Consider the following 27,893-nt stretch of genomic DNA (forward strand, 5'->3'; position numbering starts at 1 on the left):
CGGGACGGGCGCCGTGGGGAGTGGGAGACATGGTGGGAGGCGGGTGTGGGAGCTGGACAGGTGGAGGGACACAGGCTCGGAGAAGGAGCTTTAATCCAGGGCTTGGACTGGTACAGCATTACTGGGGCATCCTCAGGCAGAGATCAAACAGTGCTGCAGGAACTGATTTGGGTAGAGGGTGGCAAGAGGTGAAAATACACAGATTTCCTCAGCCTTCGTTGAAGAGAATAAAAAAAGATAAATGTCCAAGGGTAATAAATGTTTTAAAATAATGGGACTATGAACCCCAAGGAGGGACAAAGGTGGTGGGAGGAGCCAGAAAGCATCTTCACTCTGAACCCGGGTCTGAGGATCACACCTGGATATCCGAGGTCCAGCACGAGGCCCTGTGGAACTTCTACCCACTTCCTGCTTGAAAAGCCAGAAATGGGATGGGACCGTGGAGAACGTCAGGGGAGTCAGACCCTCGCCAACCAGCCATCAGGCCTGGGTTGAGAGTGAAGACACACTTGCTCCAAAACCCTGCCCTAGAACTGAGGGGTATTAGGACACAGGCTCAAGGCTCATGAATTACAATGTGGAGAGCTCTAGGACAGCCAGTCTGGCACCAGACCCCTCCTCCTCCGGCTCTAGAATGTAGCCCTCCCTCCCCACCAGGGTCTGAGGGCTCTGGACCTGGATGGCTGTGCCATGCTGGCCTCCAGGCCCAGCTCCACCATCACTGGGCTGAGCCCTCCACGGCCTGCACCCAGCGGATGGTGCGGGTCCTGCTCTCCTCCCAGGAGAACAGGGGCTCATAGCCAAAATGGCGCCGAGCCTTGTCGGTGCTGACGGTGAAGGTGGTGTTGGCCATAGCCAGCGTGTAGGGGTTGAGCAGGGGCGCATAGAGCAGCAGCGGCCGCAGCAGCCACTGCAGCAGGACATTGAGGGCAGCCAGAAACAGCAGCAGCCAGTAGGGCAACAGTGGGCGGGTGCCCACCAGCCGGAGTCCACAGGGGCCCAGGAACTCCATGTTGAAGTCCTCATAGCTCTTGTAGGGTGAGTTGTCATAGCAGAAGTACACCTGGCCACCCATGAGTGCAGCTCGGTGCTGGAGCTCCCGGGCCACCAGCACGTGCATCCAGGCCACGTTACCTGTGGGTAGCGGGGGAGAGGGGGTGCCGAGGAGAGAACCGGGGGTGGATATGTCCTTGAATGCCCTTGCAACCATGTAGATACTGCTCTATTCTGGGCCAGGGCATGGACAAGCCACCCCGTCCTTGGGCCCACGTAGATGCTGCCCACATAACTACGGCCCTGCTGAAGGCTGCTTCTTCCAGGCCCCTGTAGCAATTTACTCTCCCAGGCCAGCCTATATGGTTGCTACTCCTTCTTCTGTTAGTCCTGGGTAGATGCTCCCCCCTCCTCTCCCGGGAAGACGCTGCTCACAAAACTGCAACCCTTTCCTCAGCCTATGACACGGTATTGATGTCAGCCTTCCCAACTGGCATGGACACTGTTTTGTCTGTGGCCCCTGCAGACGATGCCCACATATCATAGTCTGCTCTGGCCCATGTATAGACCATCCTTTTTTAGCCAGAGTATAGAACACCCCCTTGCCCCAGTACCATGTGGGTCCTGCCCTGTTTTTTTAGCCTCCCCCAACGCCTAGCCCGGGCCTCACCCACGTAGACCCGGCCATGCTCCACAGAGGCTGGAATGGCCCGGAAGAGCCGACCCCCCAGGCGCAGGCCCTGGTGGTAGAAGTCCCTCATGATCTGGTGGCCTTCGCCGTAGATACCGGTGGGACGCAGGGCACATGTCACGAGGGGCAACCCCCCGAGGACCTGGGGGCAAAAGGCAGGCACTGCTAAGACCTAGGACCCGGTGGTTTGCCCTCTGCCCTGATCTCCTCAAGCTGGAGATGGAAGGAATCCAGGGCAGGATGCAAAGGAGCCCACAGTAAGAAATGAACAAACAAAAAACCAGGGGCTGCCCTGGTGGTCCAGTGGTTAAGACTCTGCCCTTCCACCGCAGGGGGCTGGGGTTCGATTCCCTGGTGGGGGAACTAAGATCCCGCATGCCGTGCAGTGCGGCCAAAAGAGGAAAAAAAAAAGAGGAGCCCACAGGCCCTGGCTCTGCCTCTGCCTGGCAGCCCTTTCCGCCCCCGTCTCCTACATCTCATCTTCTCCAGTCTCACCTTCCTCCCATTGGCTTCCAGGACGAGCTGCTCAGCTAGGGCCTTGCTGCAAGGATAGGGGTGTCTGTGTACTGCTTCGTATGGGGTATTCTCATTGCCCCTAGTCGGGGGAGAGGGAAGATTCTTAATGCTGAGGGGAGATGGGGCCCTTGAAGTATTGGGGGAAGCTCAGCTCACCTGTAAAAGGGCTGGCCTTTGATGTTGGGACCCACAACTTCCATGCTGCTTGTGTAGACCAGGAAGCGTGTTCCAGTCTGCACACACGCCTCAATCACATTCCGCGTGCCTGGGGGAAGGCGGGAGTGTATCCAAGCTGAAGCTTCCTCCCCCTCTGCGTCTTTCCCCTCCCCATCCCAAAGCTGGATGAGGACACGTGCCTTCTTTCCCCAGGCCCAGGGAGAACCGCCGCAGGCCAGTGAGGGCCAGCCCGCCATGACAGGGGCAGAAGTGTCCACAGGACAGATTGTCACAGGAGAATCACAGAGGTCAAGGTCAAAGAGGGGGGCAGGAAACAACCAAGATCAGGCCATGTGCCGGGGGTATTGAGGACATTGTCAGAACAGGTAGGGAGCATCTCACCCTGCACGTTGACCTCATGGATGGTTTCAGGACTGGTTTTCCCAAACACGTCCACCAGCCCAGCTGTGTGGATGACCACGTGGGCTCCGGCCACGGCTGCTGCCACCTCGTGGGCCTGGGTCACGTCCCCCTGGATGGCAGTCACCTGCACGGGCCCTGAGAGTGGGTAGGGGCAGCCAGAGGCAATGTCAGAGCTGAGGCCGTCAGCCAGCTGCTGGTTTCGGCCCACACCCTTGGGCGCCACACTTTCCCAGTGTGACTCATTCATCCTATCCATTCACACTGGAGAACATAACAGGCATCATCTTTTCCACAAGGAAGGGCGTCTACACCCTCCCCCGCCCCCACCCCCACCCCCACCCCGTCCCCACCAGTCACCTGTCTTCAGCTCCTCCAGCCAGGGACCCAGGTGTAGGTCAAAGATGCGCAGCTCACGGAGCTGGGGTTCCTGCTGCAGCAGCATGCGGACCACATGTTCCCCCAAGAAGCCACAGCCCCCTGTGACCAGGTACACCAGCTTCTGGGCTTGTGCAGAGTCTGCCATGCCTGGCTGGGGAAAGAGACACTGGCGCGCCTGGGTTGAGACACTGCCCCAGCACCAGCAGCCCCGTGACTCCTAGGAGGGGCCCCTGGCTGAGTGGCCTGGAGCAGTGACCCAGAGGCCAGAGCTGTTTCTGGAGGCTGTAGCTGTCGGTGCAGTGGCCAGGCTACCTGCCCTCTGACCCTGCCGGCTGCAGTTATTGAGATAAGGGGGAGGGCTTGGCCTGCAGAAAGGGGTCAGGGTTTGAGGTGGAGGGAGAGGTTCTGGGACAGAAAACGAAGGGTGGTTGGCAGGGAGCTGGGGAGGCAGAGTAGAGGAAGGCGAAGAGAGCTGGGATTGGGGGAAGGGACCCCGGGCCCTGGCATCACCACTGCCTACCTGCAGCCACAGTCCCAGGCCGCCCAAACCGGCCACCGGAGGCCGTCTTCTACAGGCTCCTGGGCCAGCGACACACCGTCCCCTTCCGCTTGCTCCTCCTCCCTCCCGGCCCATTCCAGCAACAGAGACCAGCCCAGCCTCCACCTCTCCGCCCCCGACACTCTTGCCACAGGGCACCCTCTGGTGGCCGCTCCGGGCTGCACTGGCATCTGGTTCCAGCAAAACTTGGGCAAGAGGGGTGGGGAAGCCAGAGCCTGCCGGATGGGTGCCGAGTAGGGTTTTCAGCCACAGAATGGAGCAGGCAGGGTGACCTCACTCCCGGTGCATGATATCAGCCTTTCCCTCTTGCTGGATTTCCCAGGAGGCCAGAAGCCCAGCAGCAGCTGTGGTTCTGGGAAGGGAAGGGAGGCCTGACCTTGGCCCCACTCTGGCTGGCCTTGGCGGGGGATTTCTGGATGGCTCTTGCAGCCTGTCTGCTGGCCCAGAGTGATGGTGGCTGAGTCTGCAGGTCTGGGATCTTGCCCAAAAGCCCCTCTACCCACCCCAAACGTCAGGCCACCTATTTCCCTGTCTTCACCTGCCCCACCCTCTGTCCTCAACCCCCATCCCACCCTGCTGTTCCCCAAAGATACTGACAAAGCCCTTTTGTAACAATAAAGTTTAATCACAATTATAAAAATGTGGCGTTGGGTTCGCGCTATTAACATATGTACAGTCCAGCCCAACAGGAAGGGCCCGCCCCCCACCATCCGGGCCTGGCGAAGCCGGAGCTTCCAGACACCAGGGTGGGAGGGTGACCCACAGGGTCTGGCAGGAACAAAAGACGAGGCAGGGTTCCAGGCACAGAGTCCCCAGGACTGGGGGCGCAGGGCCCCCCTCCAGGGGGAGAACATGGCCACTGCCCCTAGAGACCCCTAAACTGGGGAGGGGTGCACGCAGGGCACAGAGGGGAAGTCCCCATTAACACAGAGCAAGGGGGCTATGCAGCCCCCCCAAGAACAGGATCTGTACAGGCCGGCACCCCAGGTTTCCACAGGAAACAGCTGCTGGCAGCTACAAAACATTTACAGCTTCTTCTCCGCAAAGAAAAAAAATCGGGGTGGGTGGGCAGGGGCAAGAAGGGAAGCGGAAGTTGCCTCAAGGGACTGAGGCTCCCTCGCTAGGCTCGGGGCCCCCCAACCCCACATCTGGAGATGGGGCATGTGGGCCCTGCTGAGCCCACTAAGGCTGGGTGGGCTGGGAGCTCAGGGCACCAAGGGGAATAAATAGGGGTGAGGGCACCAGTCCTGCCCCACCTCAGTTGAGGGAGCCGCGGCAGCTCTCGGTGCCACACAGACAAGGGATCTTGTTGTCCTCCAGCGGGAACTTGTAGTCATAGGTGATCTCCTCATCCACGCCGATGGGCTGCTTGGAGTAGATCACGATCTTCTTCTGGGACTCGATGGTGATCACCTTGGCATAGCAGTTGGGCTACAGGAAGAGGTCAGCGTGAGTCACGCCGCCCCCTCGGCCCCTGCCCCGTCCGCTCCCCCCAGTCCGGCCCCCTGCGCACCGTGCAGCAGTGGTTGATGAACCTCGCCAGGTTGCCACACTTGGTGGCGTCGATGATGGTGTCGTGGTCCACCCGGAACAGGTAGCTGCTGCCAATGCCCTCTTGCACGTAGCGCTTCTCCCGCATGTCGGCCACCATCTAATAGAGGACAGGGTGCGATGGTTAGGGGGCTTCCCCTCAGCTTCCTGCCGGGCTAGGCCTGACCCCACCAGACCCTGTGATGGGGGGTCTGGACAGTCTCCCAGCTGCCACCCTGGGAGCCTCACTGGCCTGTCCTGGATCCACAGCTCTCCCTCTGGTACCTGCTACCCCAAGGTGCTGACTCCTGACTTTGCTTCCAGGACCCCCACCTCCCAATACCTTTGTCTGCCGTTATGACAAAGTCACCCACAGGACCCCAGGGAAGTCTGCACTGGCCATTGGGCAGGAGAAGCGGTCACTGTCTCCTCCTGGAGTGTCTGCCTGGCCCACGGGACAGCCCGTGGGGACTGGGTCGGTTCCTGAGATGACAGTGGCCGTTTCATGGACTGAATCCTACTCATCCCTTCTCCCAGGACCCTCTCTCCAAAACAGGCGCCCACGGCTGCTGCTGTCCACGCCAGGGCCCACATTCTTGGGTAGAGGGAGGACCTCGTTTCCCAGAAAACAGGATGATAAACCCTCTGCACACTCCCCTTGGGTGAACTCACTCTCTTCCAGGGCTTCAACTGCCAGCTAAGTGGTGGGAACTCCTCCCAAACTTCCATCTCCAGCCAAATCCACCTCAGTGGAACTGCTGGGCGACACCCGGTAGATGTCCCCCGGTCACTGCAACTTCACATGTCCTGACAAGAGCTCATCTTGACCACACATCCGCTCCTCCTTGCTCCCTATCTCACTGGCAGCCCTACCTACTCCCAGCTGCTAAAGGCAGCACCGAGAAACCATCTCGCCTTGGCCCTCGCCCTCATTCCCCAGAACCAACTCGTTGCCTGGTCCTGCCAGCTACCTTGGACCCACAGACTCCTGCTACCTTGGACCCACTGCCTAGTCCAAGCCACCCCCGCCTTCGGCTGGGATCTCTGCAACAGCCCCACCCCGCCGTCTCAGCCTCCAGTTCTCTCTGCACGCTGCAGTCAGATGGAACTTACTAACTTCCAAAGTCCTCTCCTGCTTAACACTTCGCAGCAACTTTTCTCCTCTCACCATTGGCCCAAACTCATTAACGTGGCTCCCAAACTCTGCGGCATCCGGCCTCCACCGGCCCCCTCCAGCCTCACGTTGCTGCCACTGGCCCTAGTTTTTCCAAGTGGCCATACTGACCTCCTTGCCCTAAGACCATCCTGCATCCAGGCCTTTGCATGTGCCATCCTACAGTGGAGAGCACCCTCCCCCTCACCCGGGCCTGGGAGTTGCTCAGCATCCTTCAGCCCCTGGTTTAAACATCACTGTGCTCCCACCTCCCCTGCCTCCCTGAACACCGCCTTTCGTATCAACCCAACACCATCCTTATGTTTCTTGCTGGATCATTTACATCTAGTTTACTAGTACCCATTACTAGTTGTTGAAGGAAGGAAGGGAAAAAAAGAAAAGCAGGTTTCACTGGCTAAGTCTCAGAGCCAGGAGGGACCCCGAGGGCCGGGTGGTTCTCATGTTGGCATCCCAGGCTGCCGTCAGGTCAGGCAGGGGCTGGGCGTGGGGCCTCACCTGGCGGATGTTCTGACCCACGTATTCGATGACCATCTCGTCAGCTGCGATGGGTTCCATGGCAAAGAGCCCCCACTCATGGATCCGGCTCCGGCCGAATCGGAGCTTCTTCTTCCGGAACTAGAGGGCGGAAGGCAGACTGTGCTGCTGGACGTCCCCCTCAACCTAGCTGCTGCTTGCCTCTCCTCAGACCTCCGGGGCAGGAGGGTGTTCTGGCCACTCGCCGCCGGCCCACCCCTAGGGGGCTCCACAACGCTGTCTTCCAGTGGCGCCCCTTCCCTCCTCAGTCCCCACTCCTCACCTTGAGCTGGTTTAACTTCAGCAGGTCACTGTCCATGATGGCAGAGGTGCCGATGGCGCTCAGGAGCCGCCGCTGCTCAGAACGGCGCTCCGAAAGCACACGGTTAGTCCCCTGTGAGGTGCAGGGCAGGGAGGAGGTAAGTGACAGGAGAACTAATGGGAAGAAGATGCCGCCAGTGGGCAGGTACCAGGGCAGAGCCTCACCTGAGTGTCCGCTCCTTCCAGTTGCCGGGCCGAGACGGGGCACACGTCCAGGTACCTGTCCTTCTCCTTCTTGCTGATGGGGTAGTAGCCCTCGCTGCGGGCCGAGCCTGTCTGGTGCTCGCGGGGCCCGTCCTGGGGCCGCCGCTTGCGTTTCGGAGTGCTCAGGTTGGTGAGTGCAGGGTGTTAAGGAAGAGAACGGGGTCCTCACCAGCCAGATCCCTGGGGCTCCGCTCCTCTCTCCCCCGCAGTCCCAGCCCAAGGAAAGGGCGACTGACCTTAGCTGGAGGTCCTGAGCATACTCAGTGTGAGGACAGAGAGATGGAGAGAAATAAGTCTTAGACCCCACCTTTCCTGCCACAAAATCTCTGGGAGGCAGAAAAGAGGCACGAAACAGAGAGCAATGGTGGCTTGGTAGCCAGGGGAGAAATAAATACCCAAGCTGAACATGGCAGAGAACTGGCCAGGGAAGGAGGCCAATGCAGACCCTAGGAACGATCTCAGCAGGACAGTGCCTGGCTGAGCGACCGCAGGGAAGCCCTCCCGCCCCCCCGGGCCTGCCTCCCTGTCCTGAGAAGGCCAGCCTCTGGGGCTCAGGATATTGGTGTGATGGACCCAGTGGGTGTCGTTAAGCCAATCAGCCCCACTAGTCTGCTGCAGCAGCCGCTCGTATGTGAGCCGCAGGTAGCCCATGTCCTCCAAGTCCAGGCCCGAGTTCCAAATGTCATACAGGATGGTCATCTGCTCAAACTCGCTGCGGGGCTCGTAGGTGGGGGGGGGGCGGGGGCGGGGGCGGCGGGGGCGGCCGCCGGCGCCGGGTGTGGGAGCGGAGGCTGCGCCGCCGGGTGGCCCCCTCGCCGTCGCTGCTGCTGCTGCTGCTGCTCTCCGATGACTCCGACTCCTCTTCCTCCTCCTCCTCCCCATCCTCTTGCTGCTGCTGCTGCTGCTTTGGCTCCTCTGCCTCAGCCACCACCACCTCAGGGGCCTCCAGGACCTCGTCTGCCGGGGAGCTGAAGAGGGCTGCAGGGGCAGGAACTGGCTCCAGGGGCCGAGGGGCCGGCGTGGAGGGTGGCGGCTTGACAGCCAGGGCGTAGTTGTGCTCCAGGAGGATGTGGCTGAGCAGGGGGCCCGGGCGGTCCACCTCGTCCAATGTCTCTGTGGCCTCTGAGTCGTCGCCAGTGGGCAGGGCGGGCAGCCCGCGTCGGGCTGGGGTCAGAGCCAGGTCAGCCAGCACGGCCAGGTCCACTTCTGTCCCTGGCTCAGCCTCCTCTTCCTCGGTGGAGCGGCATCGGCCTCCAGCCCGGCTCCGGCCTCCTCGGGACACCTCCTCGGGCCAGCTCTTGACCAGAGACGCGTGGTCCAGGGGCAGGTTGCGAATGGTCCGCTCCACGGCCCGGGGGACTTTGCGGGAGGCGGGGCCGGGAGACTTGACCTGCGGTGGGGCAGCGGGGGGAGGCTCTGGGGCCGGCACCTCCTCCACCGCAGAGAAGGAGACGGTTTTCCGGCGTTTCTTAGGTGGGGGCAGGAGGGGGATGGGAGAGGAGGGGCGCTCGTCGGGGCGGGGGGCAGGGGCCGGGGGTCCAGCCGGTGGCTCTGGGGTTGGCTGGGGCACACTGGGGGGCGGTTCCTCCGTGAAACCTGGGGAGGGAAGCACACGGGGAAAAGGAGAGGGTCAGCTTCTCGGCCGAACGTCATCACAGATTCGCTACCGGCAAGAACCTGGCCAGCCTCCCTGGGGAGTCCACACCCCAGCTGCCCTCACTCCTCAGCTCCCTACAGACACTCCTGCCCTCACAGAACTTCTAGTCCGATGGAGACAATCACATGAAACACATGTGCAGCCGATCTCTGAAGGGCGGGGGTAGGGGCTCAAAGGAAACACACGCTTGGACTCTAGTCTTTTTACCAAGCCTGGCGGTGACAGAACCACATCCAACAACTAGACACAGAGATCAGACAACCTTTTGTCAGCTGCATTTTATAACCAGGATGCAGTTGTCCAGACCTGAATTAAAGCATCCATTATTTTGACTACAAACAATATTCTTTGTTCAGTGAGGTGAAAAAGATACAACGTAAGAAACTGAATCTTTTCATTAAACTATTTTATAAAATTGCACTGTGGACCTGCCCAAGTGAGAAAGGGGTCAGGAAGTCTCCCCTCAAGAAGCTGAGGGTGGGACTTCCCTGGTGACGCAGTGGATAAGAATCCGCCTGCCAATGCAGGGGTCATGGGTTCAATCCCTGGTCCAGCAAGATCTCACATGCTGCGGAGCAACTAAGCCCGTGTGCCACAAAGACTGAGCCTGCACTCTAGAGCTCATGAGCCACAACTACTGAGCCTGCGAGCCACAACTACTGAGCCCGCGTGACGCAAGTGGTGAAGCCTGCGCACCTAGAGCCCGTGCTCTGCAATAAGAGAAGCCACCGCAATGAGAAGCCCTCGCACCACAACGAAGAGTAGCCTCTGCTCAGCGCAACTAGAGAAAGCCTGCGAGCAGCAACGAAGACCCAACACAGCCATAGATAAATAAATAAATAAAAAGAAGCTGAGGGTGAAGCTGAGGTCCCAAGGATGAGGAGCAGGCAGTGCTGTCTCTCCCCAGCTAACAGGGATGGGGAGCAAATCCTCCCTCTGTGGACACCCCCAGGCCTGCTGCTGAGTGCTGGGGTCTGAACATTGCTCAAGGCATGCATAGCCCTTTCCCCAGGGCCCAGCCCTGTCCTGCAGACCTGACCCATCCCCATGACCGGTCCACAGCCTTGCCCTCTCATCCTAGGTTTTAGCCAGTCAAGCAGACATGGCCTTTCAGGCCCCCGGCCCTTTGCTCACATGGTTCCCTTTGTTCGGAATGCCTCTCTCCTTTCGCCCACCCAGAAAGTCCACACGCAGATTTTGGACCCAGCTCAATGACACCACCTTTGTAAAGCCTTCCCCAGTTTCCTCAGACATTGGTAACATCTTCCTCTCAGAACCAGAAGGCTGGTGGTTCTCAACTGCCATCTTCAAATTGGCTGCAGCAGATTAACAGCTAGAATTTTGTGCCAAGCACCAATCCAAGCCTTTCACATACAGTAAGTACTCACTTAATTCTCATAACGATGCTATGAGGTAAGTACTATTATTAATGCCTTCTTACAGATATGGAAGTCAAGACAGAGAGAGGCTGATAACCTGCCCAAAGTCACCCAGCTAGCAAGTGACAGAACAAGACCTGCATCCCAGGGCAGCCTGGGTTGAGTTCGGGGTCTTACCCACTGCCCCTCGCTGCTTTGGACCTCCTAGCCTGGGACTCAGCGGCTACAGGTCTGGCCCTACCACCCACAGAGCTAAGGGCAGCCAGCACCAGGCCTGGCCTGAGTAGGCAGTGATCAACATGTGTCCACTGCCTCAACCGACACACCCTCAGCCTCCTGTCTCCCGAGGGTCTGGACACCCCTGGGCTCTCAGCCAGGAGAAACCCACGCTCTGAAGCTAGTGAGGTCCCAGGTGCTGGTCCCCGGTCCCCCAGGTCCTAGGAGTCCTCTCACATCCTCTCCTCTCCAGCGCTTTGGGGCGGACCTCTCCTCTGATCCATCCTCCCAACCTAGCGCACTGGGCCCTCTGGAAGCCTGGGCCTTGAGAACAAATTCCACCCGCCACCCCCGACTCAGCTTCTTCCCACAGACTTCCCTTTTGCTCCCCGTCCTGAAGGAAAGCTGGCAGGGCCTTTCATCATTTAGGGAGGCAACTTTCAGGTTACCTGCCCAGTCTACACAACTCCCAGAAGCCACTGTTTCTACGGCATGACCTACCCCACTCCCTCCCTGTGCCCCGGCCATCATTAACTGATGGCTAAATGACCCAAGCCAGCCCAACCAGAAACTTCCCTAAGGATAAGGTTCTAAGATAGAAGAGGGTGGGACTTCCTGGTGGTCCAGTGGGTAAGACTCCACACTCCCAATGCAGGGGGCCCGGGTTCGAACCCTGGTCGGGGAACTAGATCCCACACGCATGCTGCAACTAAGAGCCCACATGCTGCAACTAAGAAGCCCTCATGCCACAACTAAGACCGCATGCCACAAGTAAAAGATCCCGCATGCTGCAGTGAAGATCCCAAGTGCCACAACTAAGACCCGGTGCAGCCAAAATAAATAAATAAATAGAAATAAATCTTAAAAAAAAAAAAGACAGGAGGGAGTCTGTCTGTGGGGGCAGATATCCTCTGATGGAATGGAGAAGGAAGACCATTTGCAGGAGAGAGGGATGAATAGAGGGGAAGACAGAAGAGCAAGTCCTAAAGGTGTCCAGGCCCCTGTCCCTGGGATCTACCAGACAAGCCCTCTCCTAGGCTCCTGCCATTGGGCCACACAGGCCTCTATCCAGTTGTGTCCTTGGTAGCTCGGTTTTCCCTACCATTCTCTAAAAACCAAGGGACCGGCCTTAATTTTCCTCTCCTCTCCCACCTCTGCCATCTACCTAAGGGACTCTGATAGCCCACCTGTTTGCCAGATTCTCACATTCACTCATCCTCAGCTACCCTCCACCAGTCACACACCCGACCTTGTCACCCCCTCCACGTTGGACGGTGACACTCTGACCACAGTTCCCCAGGTCCTTTCAGTTCACCCCACTGTACCTGTTCAATTTCCCATCCTCTATCGCCCCGCCCTCTAGCCCACCACCCTCCCCCTAAATTAACTTCATTCTGGGTCGTGCCCAGACCACAGCGGCCCTTGCTTCGTCCTCTCCTTTCAAGCTACTTTCTGCAGCCTTCCACCACTTCCACCCTGTAGACCCCTAACCCGGAATCCACCCAACCACCTGCCTTCTCTCCTCCTTCACCCCAACCCCCAGCCTCAGCAGGGCTTCTGAGTTGCTGGCGATCCTAGTCAGCTTTCATCCTCACTCCCCACCCTCCTCATACTCCAGGCTTCTACTCCACTCATGCCCCCTCATGCTCAGAAATGTCCTGCCTTCCTACTGAAGAGAGGAAAAGGAGGCCTTCGGCTGAAACCCCACAACTCCCTGCTTCCCCATTTACGGAGAGATATGCATCTGACCTAGAGGGTCCATCCCCCCCAGGTGCGCTGCTCCAGCAAGGATTCCTCTCTCTCCTGACCCATCCACCAGCTCCCTCGTCCCTTCAGTGTATGAACACACTCCAGTCTCACGTACTTTGAAAAGGTAACCCTCCACCAACCCTGCATTTTCTTGCTGTCTCTCCAATTCCAGTTGGGTAACCTTGAACAACTCACTAAGCCTCAAATTCCTCATCTGTAAAATGGGAGTAGCAGAGATGTTGTGAGGAGTAAATGAGAAAGTGAAATTTGCAACTTTGCAACATGCTAGGGCTGGCACATGGGATCCCGCACATGGGATCTACTCAATTAACGTTAACTAATATCATTAAGTACCACCCCTCAACTGTCTTCTTTCGCAAGAGTAGCTTACCCTTCCAAAAGACTGGTTATCTATCACCTGCCCTCACTCCTTAACACCCCCTAACTTGAGCCATGCTACTGAAATTGGTAAGGTCACCAGTGACCTCTTAACTGACAAATCCAACAGATGCTTTTCCTTTTGCGGCCTTCCAATACAGGCCACTCCCTCCTTTTGAAAACCCGAGCTCCCTGGTTTCCTTCCACCTCTCTGATCACTCCTTTCCAGCCTCCTCTGGCTCCACTCCGCCCCCCTATCTCTTGTAAGACAATTAAGGCTCTGGCCCCCTTCTCTCATTCCATACATCCTTCCAAGGTATACACAAGTGTACTCACACCCATACTTTCAAATACCTATCGCATTTCCAGCCTACTGTTTTCTAGAGCTTCAATCTTTTTTTTTTAACTTTTTATATTGGAATATAGTTGATTAACAGTGTTGTGGTAGTTTCAGGTGTAGAGCTTCAGATCTATTGATCCAACAGCCCACTGACTGTTTCTACTTGGAGGTCCCAGAGGGACACGAAACTCAACCCCAATTAAATGCATCAGCCTTCTTCCAAATTCTGGTTCTCGAAGTAGTTTAACCAAGTGGTTCTATGTCCTAAATTTCTCTGAAACCCTCATCCCCACTTCCACTCCCCGCACCTCACTGTAACCACCCTGGCTTTGGTTCAGGCCCTTCGCTTACCTGCATCCTTTCAAACCGTCTCATTAGCTGCCCCACCTCCCTCCTTACCTCTTCCACATCCCTCCCCCTCCTGTGAGAATGATCTTTCTGAAATGCAAATCTGATCACATCCCACTTTTTCTTCCTACCCTGAAAATGAAAGAGTACTGAGATTGCTGTCCCCTCTTCTGCCACCGATTGACTTCGAAGAGACTGAGAGGCGTCTTAGGATTAATCAGAACCTCGACTCCTTCTCTCATGGGTTCTGGGCCAGAAGAGAACGCCTCAGTGCTAGGAGGTCCTCCTGTGCTCACTGCCTATCTCAGACCATGGATTCTCAATAATGTTCGAGAGAGATCTCTGGAAGGCCACATGCATCTTTGAAGGATAACTTGAAAACTGAGTTAATTCCACCATAAGAGCAACCTACTCCAAGTTACCACCATTGCTTGCCTTACTTCCTGCAAGAGCCTCTTAATCTCCCTGCACGAACTCTGGCCCCTCTCCAAGTTTTCTCTGCACTGCATCTTTTCAAAACACAAATACAACCACGTCAGTCCTCTGATGGCATTCCACTGCCCTCAAGATAAAGCCCAAATTCCTAGTGTGGCCTGTTCATTTTGCATGATCCAGCCCTTGCTAATCTCTCCAGTTTAGGCCACCCCAGCTCCCCCTCACTCTCAGCTCTCCAGAAGATGAGCTTTCTTTTTTGTCTCCCAACATGCCACTTACTCTGCCTTGGGGCCTTTGCACATGCTAATCACACCCTCCCGCCTGCTTTGGCTTGATTTCAGCCCAATGGTGCTTCCGCGGAGAAGACTTCCTCACAGACATGCTCAGGTTCTCAGAGTACCCTGTACTTTTCTTTCATGGCTCTTACAGTTTGTAGTCACAGATTTTCTTAAGTAAAGATTAAACTGTCTCTCCCTATAGACCGTAAGCATCATGACAGTGAAAACAGTGCCTATTGTGCATACCATCACATCCCTTGCACCCACTGTAAGGATTCAGTAAATAAGTATCTATTGCCTGAAGGAACAGTTCACTCAGCAAGATACATTACGCGTGTGATATAAAATAACAATTGAATGTACAAATCCACAAAGGAAAGCAAAGACAGAATTAAGTTCTGAGTTTATGTTAATAGTTATTATCTATCCAATTTGACCATTTAATCAGGTATATACTACACATTAAGGAAGAGGCTTAAGAAAAACTGGTAGGAGAAATTTACTAAGTTGGGAATTCTCTCTTTAACTTATTTGGAAAAGATCATTCTGTTTTACTTTATCAGCCAAACACCCTGGTCTAACTCTGAAAACTGTTTATGGCAGTGCAGTTTGAGTGTGTTAGGACATAAATGTCTCCAAGGGAGGAGTGACAGGAGATAGTGACTTCCATCCAATTTTGTATGTTTTCCAACAAAGTCACACACTTGCATACAATTAATAAACGTCAACCACACTGTTCCCATGAAGACAGACACACACATACACAAAGACTACAACAACAGTTCCATACCACCTACCTGCAGGTCTTGCTGGAGACTTCTGTTCGGGGAGAGGTGTGACTGGGGAGTCTGCAACTCTTTCTGGCTCAGGCTCCTCCGCAGGTGCTGGCAGGGGCACGGGGACATCTCTGGGGGGTGATGATGCTGAGGGTATGACTGCTGGCTGCTCCTCTTCCTCTTCTTCTTCAGAGGAGGACTCAGATGATGATGAGGACGATGAGGAAGAAGATGAAGATGAAGAAGATGAGGAGCTGGATGAGCTGCTGCTCTCAGAGTCCGATGTGCTATCATTCTCACCATCTGAGTCAGCATACAGAGAACATTTGGAGGACGAATCGCTTTCGTCGTCCTCGCCTGGAAATCCAGAAGGGGGAATCAGGCGAGGTGAGAAGACCCCTCACTTGGTCAAGCCGTGGGTTCATTCACTGACTCACTACTAGGGATGTGTTAGGCTCTGTGCTAGGTGCTGGGGATTCCTACTCTCAAGGAGTTGGAGAAGCACCCAATCTGTCCACAGTGTGATAAACTTCAGTATGAAGGGCTAGTGGAACAGGCAAAGGGAAGCCCTGGATTCTGCCTGGTTGATCAAGTCAGGGAAGGCATCCCTGTGAAGGAGATGCTGAAGTCAAGAAGGACAAGGAGTCCGCCCAGCAGACGCGGGGGCTGAGTGGGGATGTCAAAGGTAAGAGAAGATGGTGCCCTTGGAGACTGGCAAGCAGCCTGCCCTAACCACCAAAGCTTTTCCCAAAGTGGGTCTTATAGACACTGCCTGGACAACAGACTCTGAAAAAGGATTCCAGGGTAAAATAAGCTTAGAAAACGTTATATGGTCTATGCCTCTGGGAGTGGTAATACATTGGAAGGGCTCTAAGAAATTAAGAATTTCAGAGTCTTGGAGGAACATAATCGAATAGGGGTCTGGAGAATGGCAGGATGAAGCTGAACAGATAAACAGGAGCTAGATCACAAATGGCCTAAAACATCAGGCTGAGAAGTCACCTGTGGAAGACACGGAGCCAGGAAGAGACTTAATGGGGGAGAGTAAAGGGTCAGGTGTGCATTTTAGGAAAGATTCCATCAGCAGGCTAGAAAATGGATTGAAATGAGAGGGATGGAAACAGAAATGGGGAAAACAGTCAAAACTGCTGCAGAGGCTTCCCAGGTGGTACAGTGGTTGAGAATCCGCCTGCCAATGCAGGGGGCACCGGTTCGAGCCCTGGTCCAGGAAGATCCCACATGCCATGGAGCAACTAAGCCCGTGCGCCACAACTACTAAGCCTGTGTTCTAGAGCCCACAAGCCACAACTACTGGAGCCCACGTGCCACAACTACTGGAGCCCACGTGCCACAACTACTGGAGCCCACGTGCCACAACTACTGGAGCCCACGTGCCACAACTACTAAAGCCCGCACGCCTAGAGCCCATGCTCTGCAACAAGAGAAGCCACCACATGAGAAGCCCGCTCACCACAACCAGAGAAAGCCCGCGCGCAGCAACAAAGACCCAACACAGACAAAAATAAATAAATAAATTAATTAAACAAACAAACAAAAAAAACTGCTGCAGACTCTGAGTGAGAAAGGCAAGAGAGCAGGAACAAGGGAGGTGACAAATTCAAGAAACACTGAAGCGGTAAAACGGACAGGAATTGGTGACCAAGTGGATGTGTAGGGTCTGCACCCCTCACTCTCAGCAGATGACCTCGCCCTCTGCTTTCCTGAGCAAGAGGCTCTCAGATCACCGTTCTCATAATTCTGGCCTCTGCTGAAATGGCACCTCTCGGAGGCATCCCTTCACCATCAGATGTAAAACAGTCCACCTTTCCCCTGTTCCCTGACCCTGTCACTCCCTACCGCGTTACGCTAGTTCATCTTCTTCAAGCAAGTATCTCTACTTGAGGTGCTACTATTTGTCCACTTGTATGTCAAGTCCCCGCCTCCCCCTCTTAACCAATCACAAGCTCCAATAAGGCAGGGACCACATGTGTCTTGGTCGTTGGTATTTCCCTAAAACCTAGAACGGTGCCTGGCACACGGGAGGGGCTCGATATCTATTTCCGAGCAAAGGAATAAAAGAGAGACTGAACCATGTACTCAAGCCTCAATAAATCTGGAGGAACAGACAGGTGTTCAACTGAAGAACAGAGCTGTGTCTGGTGCCAGCAGCTGCAGCAAGGGGAAGAAGGAGGCACAGGTCGGTGGCCGGGCCTTAACGGAAGAGCAGTGCCCAAAGGGGGAAAGGCACAGTGGGGCAGCAGGAGAATGCAGCCCCCTTATCTTGAGAAAATAAATGGGCTGTACTGGGTTGTCTTCAGGGGACAGCATGTTTCAGAGGTAAGCAGGAGGGAGTGTTCTGGGTATTGTTTACAGTGGGCCAAAGGTTCCAAAGGATGGGGCTAAAAGGCAGTTGTTTTGGGGGAAGGCAAAGATGGCCAATCAATCCAGCTGGCAGGTTACATGGGCTCGGAAAGGGCTGGACAGGTGGCTGAGTCCCTCCTTCCCCAAAATTTGACTGTACTCTGTGCGTGCTTACCGTCTGATGCCTCTGTCTCCTTCTTTGCAGCATCCATGGCTTCTTCACGCTCTTCATCATCCTCATCTTCCTCCTCGTCCTCCTCATCCTTAAGGAAAGGGACAAAGGGGAATTAACAGAAGAAGGACAACTGGTCCTCCAGGAAGCACAGCTACCAGGGCTCCAGCCCAGAGAGAAGCTGGCTATGGCGGCAGGAACTCAGGACGTAGGCTCCTGGCAGGGACCGGGTGCCTCAGCTCCTCACCTTCTCTGAGGAGGACTCCTGGGATGCCTCCTCCCCCTCGCTGTCCAGAGCAAAGGACTTGCGGTGCTTGCCCTGGGTCTTGCTTCGCTCTTCATCTCGTTTTGGGGGCTTGGTCCCCGGACGTCCTGGCTCTCCAACCTCCTTCTCTCGCTCAGCGTCTAGGCCCAAATGAGTAGTGCAGTTTACCATCAGCAAGAGTTGCCCTATCCTGTGAAAGGAGCTCTGCACACACCATCACTGACCTTTCTCACAGTCCCACAACACAGACCTCATTTTACAGACAAGAAGTTGAAGCTCAGCAGAGAAACATAAAAACTGCACATTTTACTTCACATTTTATACAGGTTTAAACACATTGCACCCATTTTATCTTTCATCTTGTTCTGCGATGGGTGGAAGAGGGAGGTGATTTTGTTATGTCTGGTCCAAGAAAATAGTACTAAGGCCAACGGGTCTCCAGGGAAGCAGATCACACTCAATAAGGAAGTTTTCCGCCACAGAAGCTGTCAACCTATAGCTCAGACTTAGACAAACTGGTAGGAAGGGTGTAAGAGTGCTTAAGCATTAGATAGTAACCTTGGGTAGAAAACCTGTTTTAACCTCATGATTATTCCTCTCTTATGGGGAAAAAGTGAAACACAGAAAACTTACGTCAGCATACCAGAAATAAAAACCACAGCTAAAATCCAGGGATAACCCTACCTGAAGCTTCTCACATCTCAAAGAACTGCTTTACTCTAACCTGTTCCAAATCTTCACTTGGCTCCTTGCCCTCAAGACACCTTCACCCCTTCATCCCTGCCTCCTCCTTTCCTATCAGAATCGAAGCAGCCTTTTTCCTCCTTTCTGCTTCACCTGACCTCCCACTCACCATCTTCATCTTCCTCGGCTGGAGTAGAAGGCCGGGGCCTCTTTTCCTCACTGGCCTCTGAAATTTCCGAAGGCTCTTTTCGCTTTACCTGGGAGATGAAAAGAGATGGTGCCCTTCAAAACCCAAACACTCACGGTTCCCAAGCACCCTTACTCCAAGGAAAGGAAGCCCCCCTTAACCCCCTCTCCCCACGCAACTAGGCAAGATCACAATCCTGGGTACCTTGAAAGAAGGCAGCCGCAGGGCTCCTCGCAGTCCTGACCCAAAGGCGAAGGCTTCGATGCCGGTGGTACCCCCACTCTTGGCCCAGTCTACCAGGGACAGCAGGCCTGGCTCTTTGAGCTTTGTCTTTTCTTTATCCTCCTCCTTGGCTTGCTGTTTAGCTGCATTCTGGAATGGCTGCAGGCAGTAGGGGGACCAAGCTCCAGAACCCAGGCGCTCCCTCCTGCCTCAGAACTACTCCCAGGCCCCGGGAATACAGAAATGCATCTACTCACTTCTCCATCTGACACACATCTATGCCACACCTCCCTCGCACCAGCCCCTGTACAGGCATTTTCTCGAAAGTCCGCTCATTCAGTCCATCAATCTTATGAAGCTGCTACTATTATTCCCACGCTACAAATGGAGACCCTGCAGATTGATGCCCAGAGAGATTTAAGAGCTTCGTCCACCACAAGGAAGCAGTGGATCCAAGAGAAAGCTCTTCTGACTCTCAGACTCCTGCTTCTTCTACTGTTCTGTGTGCCCCCCAACTCCCCTGGGCCCAGCTATGCATGCCACCGAGTGCCCACAGTCTCTCTCTCCACTTGCCCCAATCACCTCTCTTCCCTATTCTGAGCTGTGTAGCCTGAAGAAGCCGGAGGTCTATTCCCTCCAGTGGAGCCCCAGGTCTCCCCAGTCCCAGGCACTGGCCCTCACCTTGGCCTTCTCTTCCTTGCTCTCCCACCACTGGTCAAAGGCTCCAAAGGCCACATTCTCCACCATCTTGCGGTTGAGGTCTCGCTGCATGATGCTCTTCATCTCTTGGACTAGGGTGGCCAGCACACGGCCCACGGTGCCTGCCGATGGCAGGGCCTTGCCCTCTGCCAGCTCTGCGTCCTCCCTGGGAGGCAGCCGGGCCTCTTCTCCTGAGACTGAGGAGGAGGGCAGGGGCTCGGCTGCCATGGGCAAAGGCAGCTGGTAGGCCTCCCGGGAGTATGCCCCTCGGCCTTCTTGCCCTTGTGTGTACAGAGCATATGGTAGGCCATAGGCTGCCTCTTGTGGGGGTGGGAATGGGAGGAAGGCCTCCCCAAAAGCCCCACCAGGGGGACCAGCTGAGGCAGTGGTCAATCCTTTGCCCTGCCGCAGTTGGTGGAGCCGAGTTAACATCTGGGTCTGCATCTGGAAGGACATGGGCATCCCTCCCCACTGAGCCCCAAGTCGATCCATGAGCTCTAAGGAGTTCACAAAGTCATAGATGTGGGGGGGTGGCGGAGGAGGTGGGGGGTACTCGGGGGGCGGTGGCCCATCAGGTCGGGGTGGGAGGAGATAGGCAGGCTGGTGGGGAGGGTAAGCAAGCGGAAGGGAAGCCATGTACGGAGGGGGAGGGGGAGGAGGAGGGGGAGGAGGGGGAGGTTGCTGGGGGGGTGTTGGGGCCGGAGGGGGTGAGCCGCCCCTGTCATCGTCGGAGATTTCCATGTCCTCTCCAGAAGAGCATGGAGAAGCCTGTAGGGGTGCAGAGGACGGTCACAGAAAGCTACTGCCTGTTCCTTGGGCTTTTCCTCAAATCTCTGTTCTCTTGCCTAGTTCCCTTCCTTCTCCCAACTCTGCCTCCTGGATCCCAGGGACTTCCCCTGGCTGACCCCAACCCAACCTCACCTGGTTCTGTCCGTTGGCTTTGGGTGACTCCCGGGTAGCTCCTGGTTCCCCACTCCCTGTAGGTGCCACATCCTCAAAATTCGCCGGGGCTGGAGGGGGCGTGCAGGGCCCGTGACCTGACCCAGAAGGAACCTCGCTCCCTGTGTCCCTAGCCCCAGGGCCCGTGGTGCTGTTCTCTTCCTCTTCCTCGGTGTCAGAAGCCAGGAAAGAAAACTTGGAACGCTGCTCCTTCAACAACATCTCAATGCGGGAATCCAGGCTGCTGTGCTGAGCGAAGGGCACACTCTCATTGGTGGTCTCTGGGGCCGGAGAGCCGGAACGGGCAGGTGAGGCTGGGCGGGGGGAGGTCCGAGCTTCTTCCCTCTCAGGGCTGGGCCCCCCACCACCCCCGCCTCCACCAGGTTCTGGAGGCTCTGGGGGTGGAGCTTCTGAGGCAGGGGGCCGGTAGTCCTGGTCAGCAGGCCGGTTGGGCTCAGGGGGCAAGTAGGAGGTGTAGGAAGGTGGGAAGCGCTCAGCTGTATTTTCAGCAAAAGGTGCCCCAGGGGGCTCCTCCCGAGTTGCCCGGCGGGGTGGGTAGGAAGCATGGCGTTGGTAGCGATTCCAGCTTTCATAATATGCTGGGTAGTTTGAGTCAGAACCACGAAAATGAGAGGATGAGGAAGAAGAAGATGATGAAGAGGACGAGGCCAACGAGGAGGAAGAGGAGGAGGATGCGGCGGTGGCCGCAGTGGTGGCGGAGACGGCTGCAGAGGTGGTCGTGGGGGCTGAAGACGCAGAGAAATGGCGGCGGGAGAAGGAATCTTGGTAGCTGTTCTCTGACCGCCGGGGCTTGAAAGAGGCTGAAGTGTTGCTGGAGAAAGCGTGCAGAGGGGTTAGCTGGGTTCAGCTCCGCATGCCCCAACCCCGCTGCCCCGCTGTCAGTACCCAAAACCCCTCTACGTTGCCCCCAAAGGAAGATCTACACGCTACTAAGTTCCTAGCTAGAGAGTAAATTCCCTGAGGACAGGGATTTGTTGGCTGGATCCAGAGAAACTAAGACAAATTACTCCCAACCCCCTCTTAGAGACTCTAGGTTTCTTCTTCCCAGTGGCAGCTCCCAGAATCTGGGGGTCCCAGAGGGTGTTTCCGCTGTACCTGCTGGAGTAGGCAGAATCCTGAGAGTAGGGGGTGCTGCCCCGAGACGTGTAGGGGGTTCCTTGGGAGGACTGTGGGGTGAACTGGCCGAAGGAAGATGGGGTGTCTTGTCGGCTGCTGGAGAAGCTCGTGTCCTGGGAGCAGGGGGTGCCATTGCCAGGAGTGCCCACCACAGCAGTGCCTGCTGGGAAGGCAGCTGTGTCGGAGGAGGAGCGGCGGCGGGATTCAGTCTGGCGGGAGAGAGTGGAGCAGGGAGAAAGGAAAAGAGATCAAGCACCATTTGACCATATGCCCTTCACCAAACCAAGAACCCCAATTCCCTGCTTTTTGAAAAAAAGCTAGGCCTCTTTTCCTTGCCTCTTCCTATACTTAACAGTGAAGTCCAGAACCTCCCAAAGGCTGCTTCTGGCATCTAAGCACCGGGCCCATGTGGCTAGGGCTAAAGCAACCACAAGCTTCTCACCGTCTCAGTGGCTGCACCAGAGCCTTGGAACTTCTCACTGAGGGCCTTGCCCCCAGTAGGCACCGTCTGAGGGGTGTAGGAGCCATTGACTATCAGTTCATAGTACTTCATTCGTTGTTGTCCTGGAGGGAGGAAAATGGGAACCAACAGAGTCAGATGGAGGAAACAACTCCTTTCTGATTTCACGTCCCCACACTTCTTTCTCGGGCCTCAAGCTTCCTAAGATTTCTTGGAGTCTTGGGTTTGGGGCTTTCAGTTCTTCTACCTCATCTCTACCTAATAACTACTACAGACAACGTATCGGGTGACGTTTCACAGTTTACAAAAATACTTCTAACGTGCGTTACTATGTTGGATGATCACCAGGAGAGAGAAGCATCCGAACCCCTATTTTAATTTATAGGCTTAAAGAAAACTAACCTGCACAAAGTGGCAAAACTAGAATTCAAACCCAGTCGTCTGATGCTACATCCCACCATCCTCTTCATCTTATAAACTGAAGTTGCAAAATGGCAGCCTGAAGGCAGCCCACCGTTGTGTGTTTTTTTTTTTTTTTTTTTTTTGCGGTACGCGGGCCTCTCACCACTGTGGCCTCTCCCGTCGCGGAGCACAGGCTCCGGACGCGCAGGCTCAGCGGCCATGGCTCACGGGCCCAGCCGCTCCGCGGCATGTGGGATCTTCCCGGACCGGGGCACGAACCCGCGTCCCCTGCATTGGCAGGCGGACTCTCAACCACTGCGCCACCAGGGAAGCCCACCGTTGTGTTTTATTTGCCCCACACAATCACTGAAACTATTGGCAAGGGCAAGGGAGGAATGCAACGTTTAAAACCCAGGAGATTTCACACAAGAACCTAGATTTCTGGCTTTAAGAAAAACTATCTATGTTAGTCCTCATTCCCACTTACAAACTGGCTAATGCCAACTAACAGCTGCCTCCTTCCGATGCCACTAGACAGTATGCCACAGTCCCCACCCCTCCCTACTGCTCCTTAGCACAGAAGCCAAGACTGCTTCACTCACCTATACAGGTCCCTAATTCTCAATCCAAAATTTCAATACCTCGTGTTTTTAGAATTTGGCGTCAAAACCTGGTATCAGGCTATTTACTATAGTTCTTATTCATCCTACCTAGTGTGACTCTTCATAAGTTTTCTTGTAAATACAGTCATACACTAGACTAAAGGGTGCTGCCCCAACCCTGCCAAAGACAATACACAAAAAACCGTATCTGGGGACTTCTTTGGTGGTCCAGTGGTTAAGACTCCACGCTCCCAGTGCAGGGGGCCTGGGTTCGATCCGTGGTCAGGGAACTAGATCCCGCATGCTGCAACTAAGAGCCCGCCATGCCGCAACTAAAGATCCCGCATGCTGCAAGGAAGATCCCACGTGCTGCAAGGAAGATCCCACGTGCTGTAACTAAGACCCGGCAGCAGCCAAAATAAATAAGTAAATAAGTAAATAAATGTTAAAAGAACAAAACAGAACAAAACCCGTATCTGTACCATAAACTCTCTGTAAAATTCTGATATCAGAAACACACCTGGCCCAAAGGTTTCAGATGAGAAATCATGAAACTGATCACCTGCCTGGCCCCAATAGGCATTTGCGTGTACCATCTCTGCCAGAGCCCAACCGTGGGCAGCAGGCGATGGAGAACTCACCTTTGATGTCGAGCTGGGCATGGATGATGTTGCCCATGACGGAGGTAAGGTGGAGGTTTTTGACTGTTTCCTTGGCTCCCCGAGTGCTGGTGAAGAGCACACGGGCTAGGCCCAGGTGCTTGCGAGTACGGGGGTGAAGAAGGATCTCTACCTCTTCCACCTCACCATACTTTCGGCACATGTCCTTCAGGAAGGTCTCCCGCACATTGTCATTCAGTCTTGCAAAAGTCACTTCTTTCAGTGGGATCTGTCCGATGTAGAATTCATCCAGCTGTGGAAAGGACAGTAGTTACGTCCAGGGTCTCAATACTGACCACTGCTCCTTTGCCCTTTGGGAAATTTTAGCGAGATCCATGAGGCCAAGAGAGATAAAACTGGGAAACTACGAGGCAAGGGAATGCGGAAGGGGGTCCCAACAAGGGATACATCAGTCTTGACCCCTCTCTTCCCTGAATTCTTCTCACCACAGAATGACAAGAACCAGGAAAAGAAACGCACAAACTGAAAACTAAACCTCCATGGAAAGAACTAGTTATATGGAAATAATTCACCAGTTCAGCTCTTACTAAGTCATTACCAAGGACTGGTCACTAGGAATACAAAAATGTGAAAAAAAGAGATTCCTATTCAGAAGAGTAGACAAGACAGACACACACAATCGCAACATGACAAAACAAGTGTCAGCAAAGGTGGAGACAGGGTGTTTGGGAGCCCAGAGAAGGAAACCTTTGTTCAAACTGGAGGCAGGAAAGAATTCATAAAGATGGTGTCATTCAAACTGGGCTTTTCAGATAAACCAGAGTTCACCAAAACGACAGGACCTATAGGGCAGAAAACTATAAAATAACACGGCATTGCCTAGAAACTGCAAAGTGCGTGGCAGGACAGAACACAGGCATGCAGGAGATGAAGCTTGGTCAGATGAATGATCATACACACCAATGCACAAAAAACGTGGACTTGGCAGCAAAAGTAAAATAAAAGAACAGGTCTTCCCTGGTGGCGCAGTGGTTGAGAGTCCGCGTGCCGATGCAGGGGACACGGGTTCGTGCCCCGGTCCGGGAAGACCCCACATGCCGCACAGCGGCTGGGCCCGTGAGCCGTGGCCGCTGAGCCTGCGCGTCTGGAGCCTGTGCTCCACAACGGGAGAGGCCACAACAGTGAGAGGCCCGCATACCGCAAAATACATAAATAAATAAATAAAAATAAAAGAACAGTAAAACCAGAGACAAATGACAGCAATAAAATGGAGAGGAGAACGGAGGCGAGGAAGCCAGGGGAAATAAATACAAGTCTGTATTAAAGGAGTGGCAACAGAGATAGAAAAATTAAGGTAAAAAGAGACGTGTTTACAAAAAAGAGTCAGCACAACTTGGTGACACATTAAGGACAGAAGAATCATAGGACGACTCCCAGGTTTCTAGCTTGCGCAGCTGAGTAGATAGTGTTGCCATTCATCAACAAAAGGAAAATATAAAGAAGAGTAGGACTAAAGGGGTGAAGATAATTGTTTTATATCTCTTGAGCTTGAGGTTTCTATGGGGCCTCCAGATGGAGCTGTCCCTCCAGCAAGCGTGTAAGTCTGGGGTTCAAGAGACTGATCTTGGCTCAGATCAGAGGTTTGGAAGTCATCAACATTTCAGTAATAGTCAAAGTTGTGGGTGGAAAAGAGATTGTCCAGGACAAGTGTACAAAGTGAAAAAAGAAGGATGAGAGAATCCCACAAGTGACTTATTTAAAAAAGAAGAAGAAAGAATTAGCGAAGGAGAATAAGAACCACCAGTTTCCTAGGACCAGTGCTCCAAGTCCTGATGAGTCTCCTGCCTGGACAGGGACGTGGGAATCCTCTGAGGAAACGAGACGGAGGAGGGGCGAGGAACAGAGGACTCCAGGGGTGGAGTCCCTGGTGTTGTCACTCCGCGTAACTGAGAAACTGGGGCGACACACAGGGCACTGTTTTGCTATGTGCTGTCTAGAAGTACACAGTGATAGGTGCAGCAGCTAGACCTGTCTTCATCCTTCAAAAAGTTAACACCCCTGCTTGAAACACCTCACCTATATCTTTCTAGAAAATAAACACACTTCCTGTCCAGAACAACTCAATCTCACAGTCTCAGAGATTATTAGATCTGGCTGTGATCCTTTCATTGGAAAACCCCCTTTTATTACACTACACTAAGACTGGACTACCAGAATGGATCCTCCACACCTCCAAGGGCCACCACACCAGGGGACTAGCAGACACGTACCTTAAACTTAGGGACTGGGAGGGAAAAGTCTCTGTTTTTGGACCTGACGTGGCAACGGGGGTCTTGGAGGTCTTCCACTGGTATATACTTTGAGTCCTAGGAAGAAAAGCAGAAACAGAAAGACAACTCAAGGTGAAATCAGTGTTGAGCTCTAGAGCCCATTTGGAGACCCATATGCAAAAGAGCTGGGTGTTGGCTGCCCACTTTAAAGAAGGCAAGCTATGGGTATGGGAGTTCTAGGTGCTGAACAGAGGTAACAGAGAATGGGGCTTGAGTTCCCTAGATGGTAAGGAAAAGCCTGGGGCACTCACGTTGACACTGAAGTGGATTCCATCGTATCGGTACACCTTTTGAGAAGGCCTGCGCAGGGCAGGGTCCAAGGCAGGATCGACGATGAGCTTGTAGTTCCTCCACTGGAAGCTCGGGGCCTTCTGCCCATCTCCCCCACCTTCCTGATCCATCTTTGCTCATTTACACTGTCAGGAAAGAGGAATACGCAAGGGGGCTCAGGACTTAGGCCTGCCTCCCTTGCTGCCCCTCACAGACTAGCCCCGACTCCAGGTATCCCCATCACCCCAGTTTCCACACCTCACCATGACCCGAGGCTCCCCTAGATTTTCTCCCAAGTACCTTCTTTCACCACAACACCCCATTCTCTCTCCACCTCCCAACTCTCTCCTCAAGGCCCCAGGCCCATCTCGCGCCCCCTTACCTTCCCGCTCTCCCTAGCGCGCGCCCCACTTGGCCTCGGCACAAGACCCCTCCCCCGCCCCCTGGCAGGCCCCGCCCCCTCCCGCCTCCTCACCGGCCAGCGGCCCAGGCCAAGCCCGGCTCCGGCTCCCACACACCGGCTCGCGTCCCCGCGCCCCGATCCTCTGGCCAAGAGGTGGCACCTTTTCGGGGCGTTGGAAACACCGCGAGACCGAGCTCGAGACCCGGCTTCGGCCCCGAATCTGGGCGGGGGGTGGGGGGAACGCGCGCCGCTGCTCTCTCCTCCCGCCCCGGCGCGTTCTGCCCCCCCACCTCCGCGCACGCGCGGCGCGGCCCCACTCACCCGCTCGTGGCGAGCGGCTCCCCCTCCCCCCACCCCGCGCGGCACCTCAGCGGCGCGAGGCGGTGGCGGCGGCGGCGACAGCGCGAGACCCGGCCCCGCAGCGGTGGCGGTGGCGGCGCCCCCCCACCACCACCTCCCCGGCGCGCGCACCAAACACCACCGCCACCTGCGCGAGGCCCAGCGGGCACAGCTTCTGTATTCGCACTTTCGCCACGGGCGCCGCCGGGAGACCCACGGGGCCGAAGATAGCGGCTTCGCCTCGGCCGGCGCGCTGTAAGGCTCAAGAGTTGCGGCCCAGGGAGCCTGGAGATTGGCCGCATCCCCCGGAGAGTGGGTTTCACCACGGCTATCCAGCTGCTCTGGCCTGGGGTCCTTGACGAATCGGCGGCGACGAAAGCAGCGACTAATCCCTGAGGATAAGGGGGCGGGGCGGAGGGGAGGAGGCCAGCCAGAGCTGGGGAGATTTGAGTGGCGAGTTGAACAGGCGCAGATTCGTCAGGCGGGCGGGGCGAATCAGTAGACAGGATGCGCGCTCCTTTGCTCCTCTAACCCGCCGCTTCCTCACGCGGCCAAAGGTCTGAGAGGCTGCAGATTTGCCACAAGTCCTGGCCTCAGCTGTCGCCTCCCTTTAACCGCCTTGGTGGAGTCAAGAAAATAATGCCGGGTTAGCCAAGCCCTGTTGGCAGAGTGGGCCACTTTTCCTGGATCTTCCTTACTAGCACAACTCAGAGGACTGCTCAGTTCTGACCTGGGAGAAATGGCTACAGAGTCCGATGAGGATTTTCAGCCGAGTATAGAGAGGCCC

The 27,893-nt window shown here is 55.3% G+C and overlaps 2 protein-coding genes across 8 annotated transcripts; both read right to left on the reverse strand.

Moving 5' to 3' along the window:
* Window positions 1-76: 76 nt before the first annotated feature.
* On the reverse strand, window positions 77-3,813 carry HSD3B7 (hydroxy-delta-5-steroid dehydrogenase, 3 beta- and steroid delta-isomerase 7). 7 transcript variants are annotated; one of them, XM_067706102.1, is made up of 7 exons: window positions 3,678-3,813; window positions 3,137-3,323; window positions 2,759-2,914; window positions 2,357-2,465; window positions 2,180-2,225; window positions 1,664-1,826; window positions 576-1,134 (listed from the first exon to the last, which is right to left on the reverse strand). In XM_067706102.1, exons 1-7 carry the CDS (start codon window positions 3,789-3,791, stop codon window positions 719-721), a joined length of 1,191 nt encoding a protein of 396 aa, XP_067562203.1. In that variant the 5' UTR covers window positions 3,792-3,813; the 3' UTR covers window positions 576-718. The 7 variants fall into 7 exon arrangements, with proteins under 7 accessions (XP_067562204.1, XP_067562202.1, XP_067562203.1 ...); XM_067706100.1 differs by having other exon boundaries at window positions 2,180-2,279; window positions 3,137-3,308; window positions 3,678-3,812; XM_067706099.1 differs by having other exon boundaries at window positions 2,180-2,279; window positions 3,678-3,812.
* A 507-nt stretch (window positions 3,814-4,320) lies between these two features.
* SETD1A (SET domain containing 1A, histone lysine methyltransferase) lies at window positions 4,321-26,740 on the reverse strand. Its single transcript, XM_067706095.1, is given in 19 exon segments — window positions 4,321-5,147; window positions 5,230-5,367; window positions 6,916-7,035; window positions 7,217-7,327; window positions 7,420-7,592; window positions 8,019-8,196; window positions 8,198-9,054; window positions 15,036-15,371; window positions 17,551-17,638; window positions 17,795-17,952; window positions 18,666-18,753; window positions 18,888-19,064; window positions 19,587-20,372; window positions 20,526-21,375; window positions 21,660-21,889; window positions 22,123-22,244; window positions 23,786-24,056; window positions 26,035-26,130; window positions 26,346-26,740. Coding segments are annotated over 19 exon segments (5,103 nt in total). The 5' UTR covers window positions 26,496-26,740; the 3' UTR covers window positions 4,321-4,973.
* Between the last annotated feature and the right edge of the window lie 1,153 nt (window positions 26,741-27,893).

The sequence above is a fragment of the Pseudorca crassidens genome, chromosome 15, assembly GCF_039906515.1.
Source record: "Pseudorca crassidens isolate mPseCra1 chromosome 15, mPseCra1.hap1, whole genome shotgun sequence".
NCBI lineage: Eukaryota > Metazoa > Chordata > Mammalia > Artiodactyla > Delphinidae > Pseudorca > Pseudorca crassidens.

Coding starts and splice junctions, on each gene's coding strand:
- HSD3B7 (XM_067706099.1), bottom strand. CDS start 3,791: ATGGGCCGGGAGGGAGGAGGAGCAAGCGGAAGGGGACGGTGTGTCGCT. Junction 2,280..2,356: donor AAAGGCCAGCCCTTTTACAG/GTGAGCTGAGCT, acceptor TCCCCCGACTAG/GGGCAATGAGAATACCCCAT. Junction 1,135..1,663: donor GCATGGCCGGGTCTACGTGG/GTGAGGCCCGGG, acceptor CGCTACCCACAG/GTAACGTGGCCTGGATGCAC.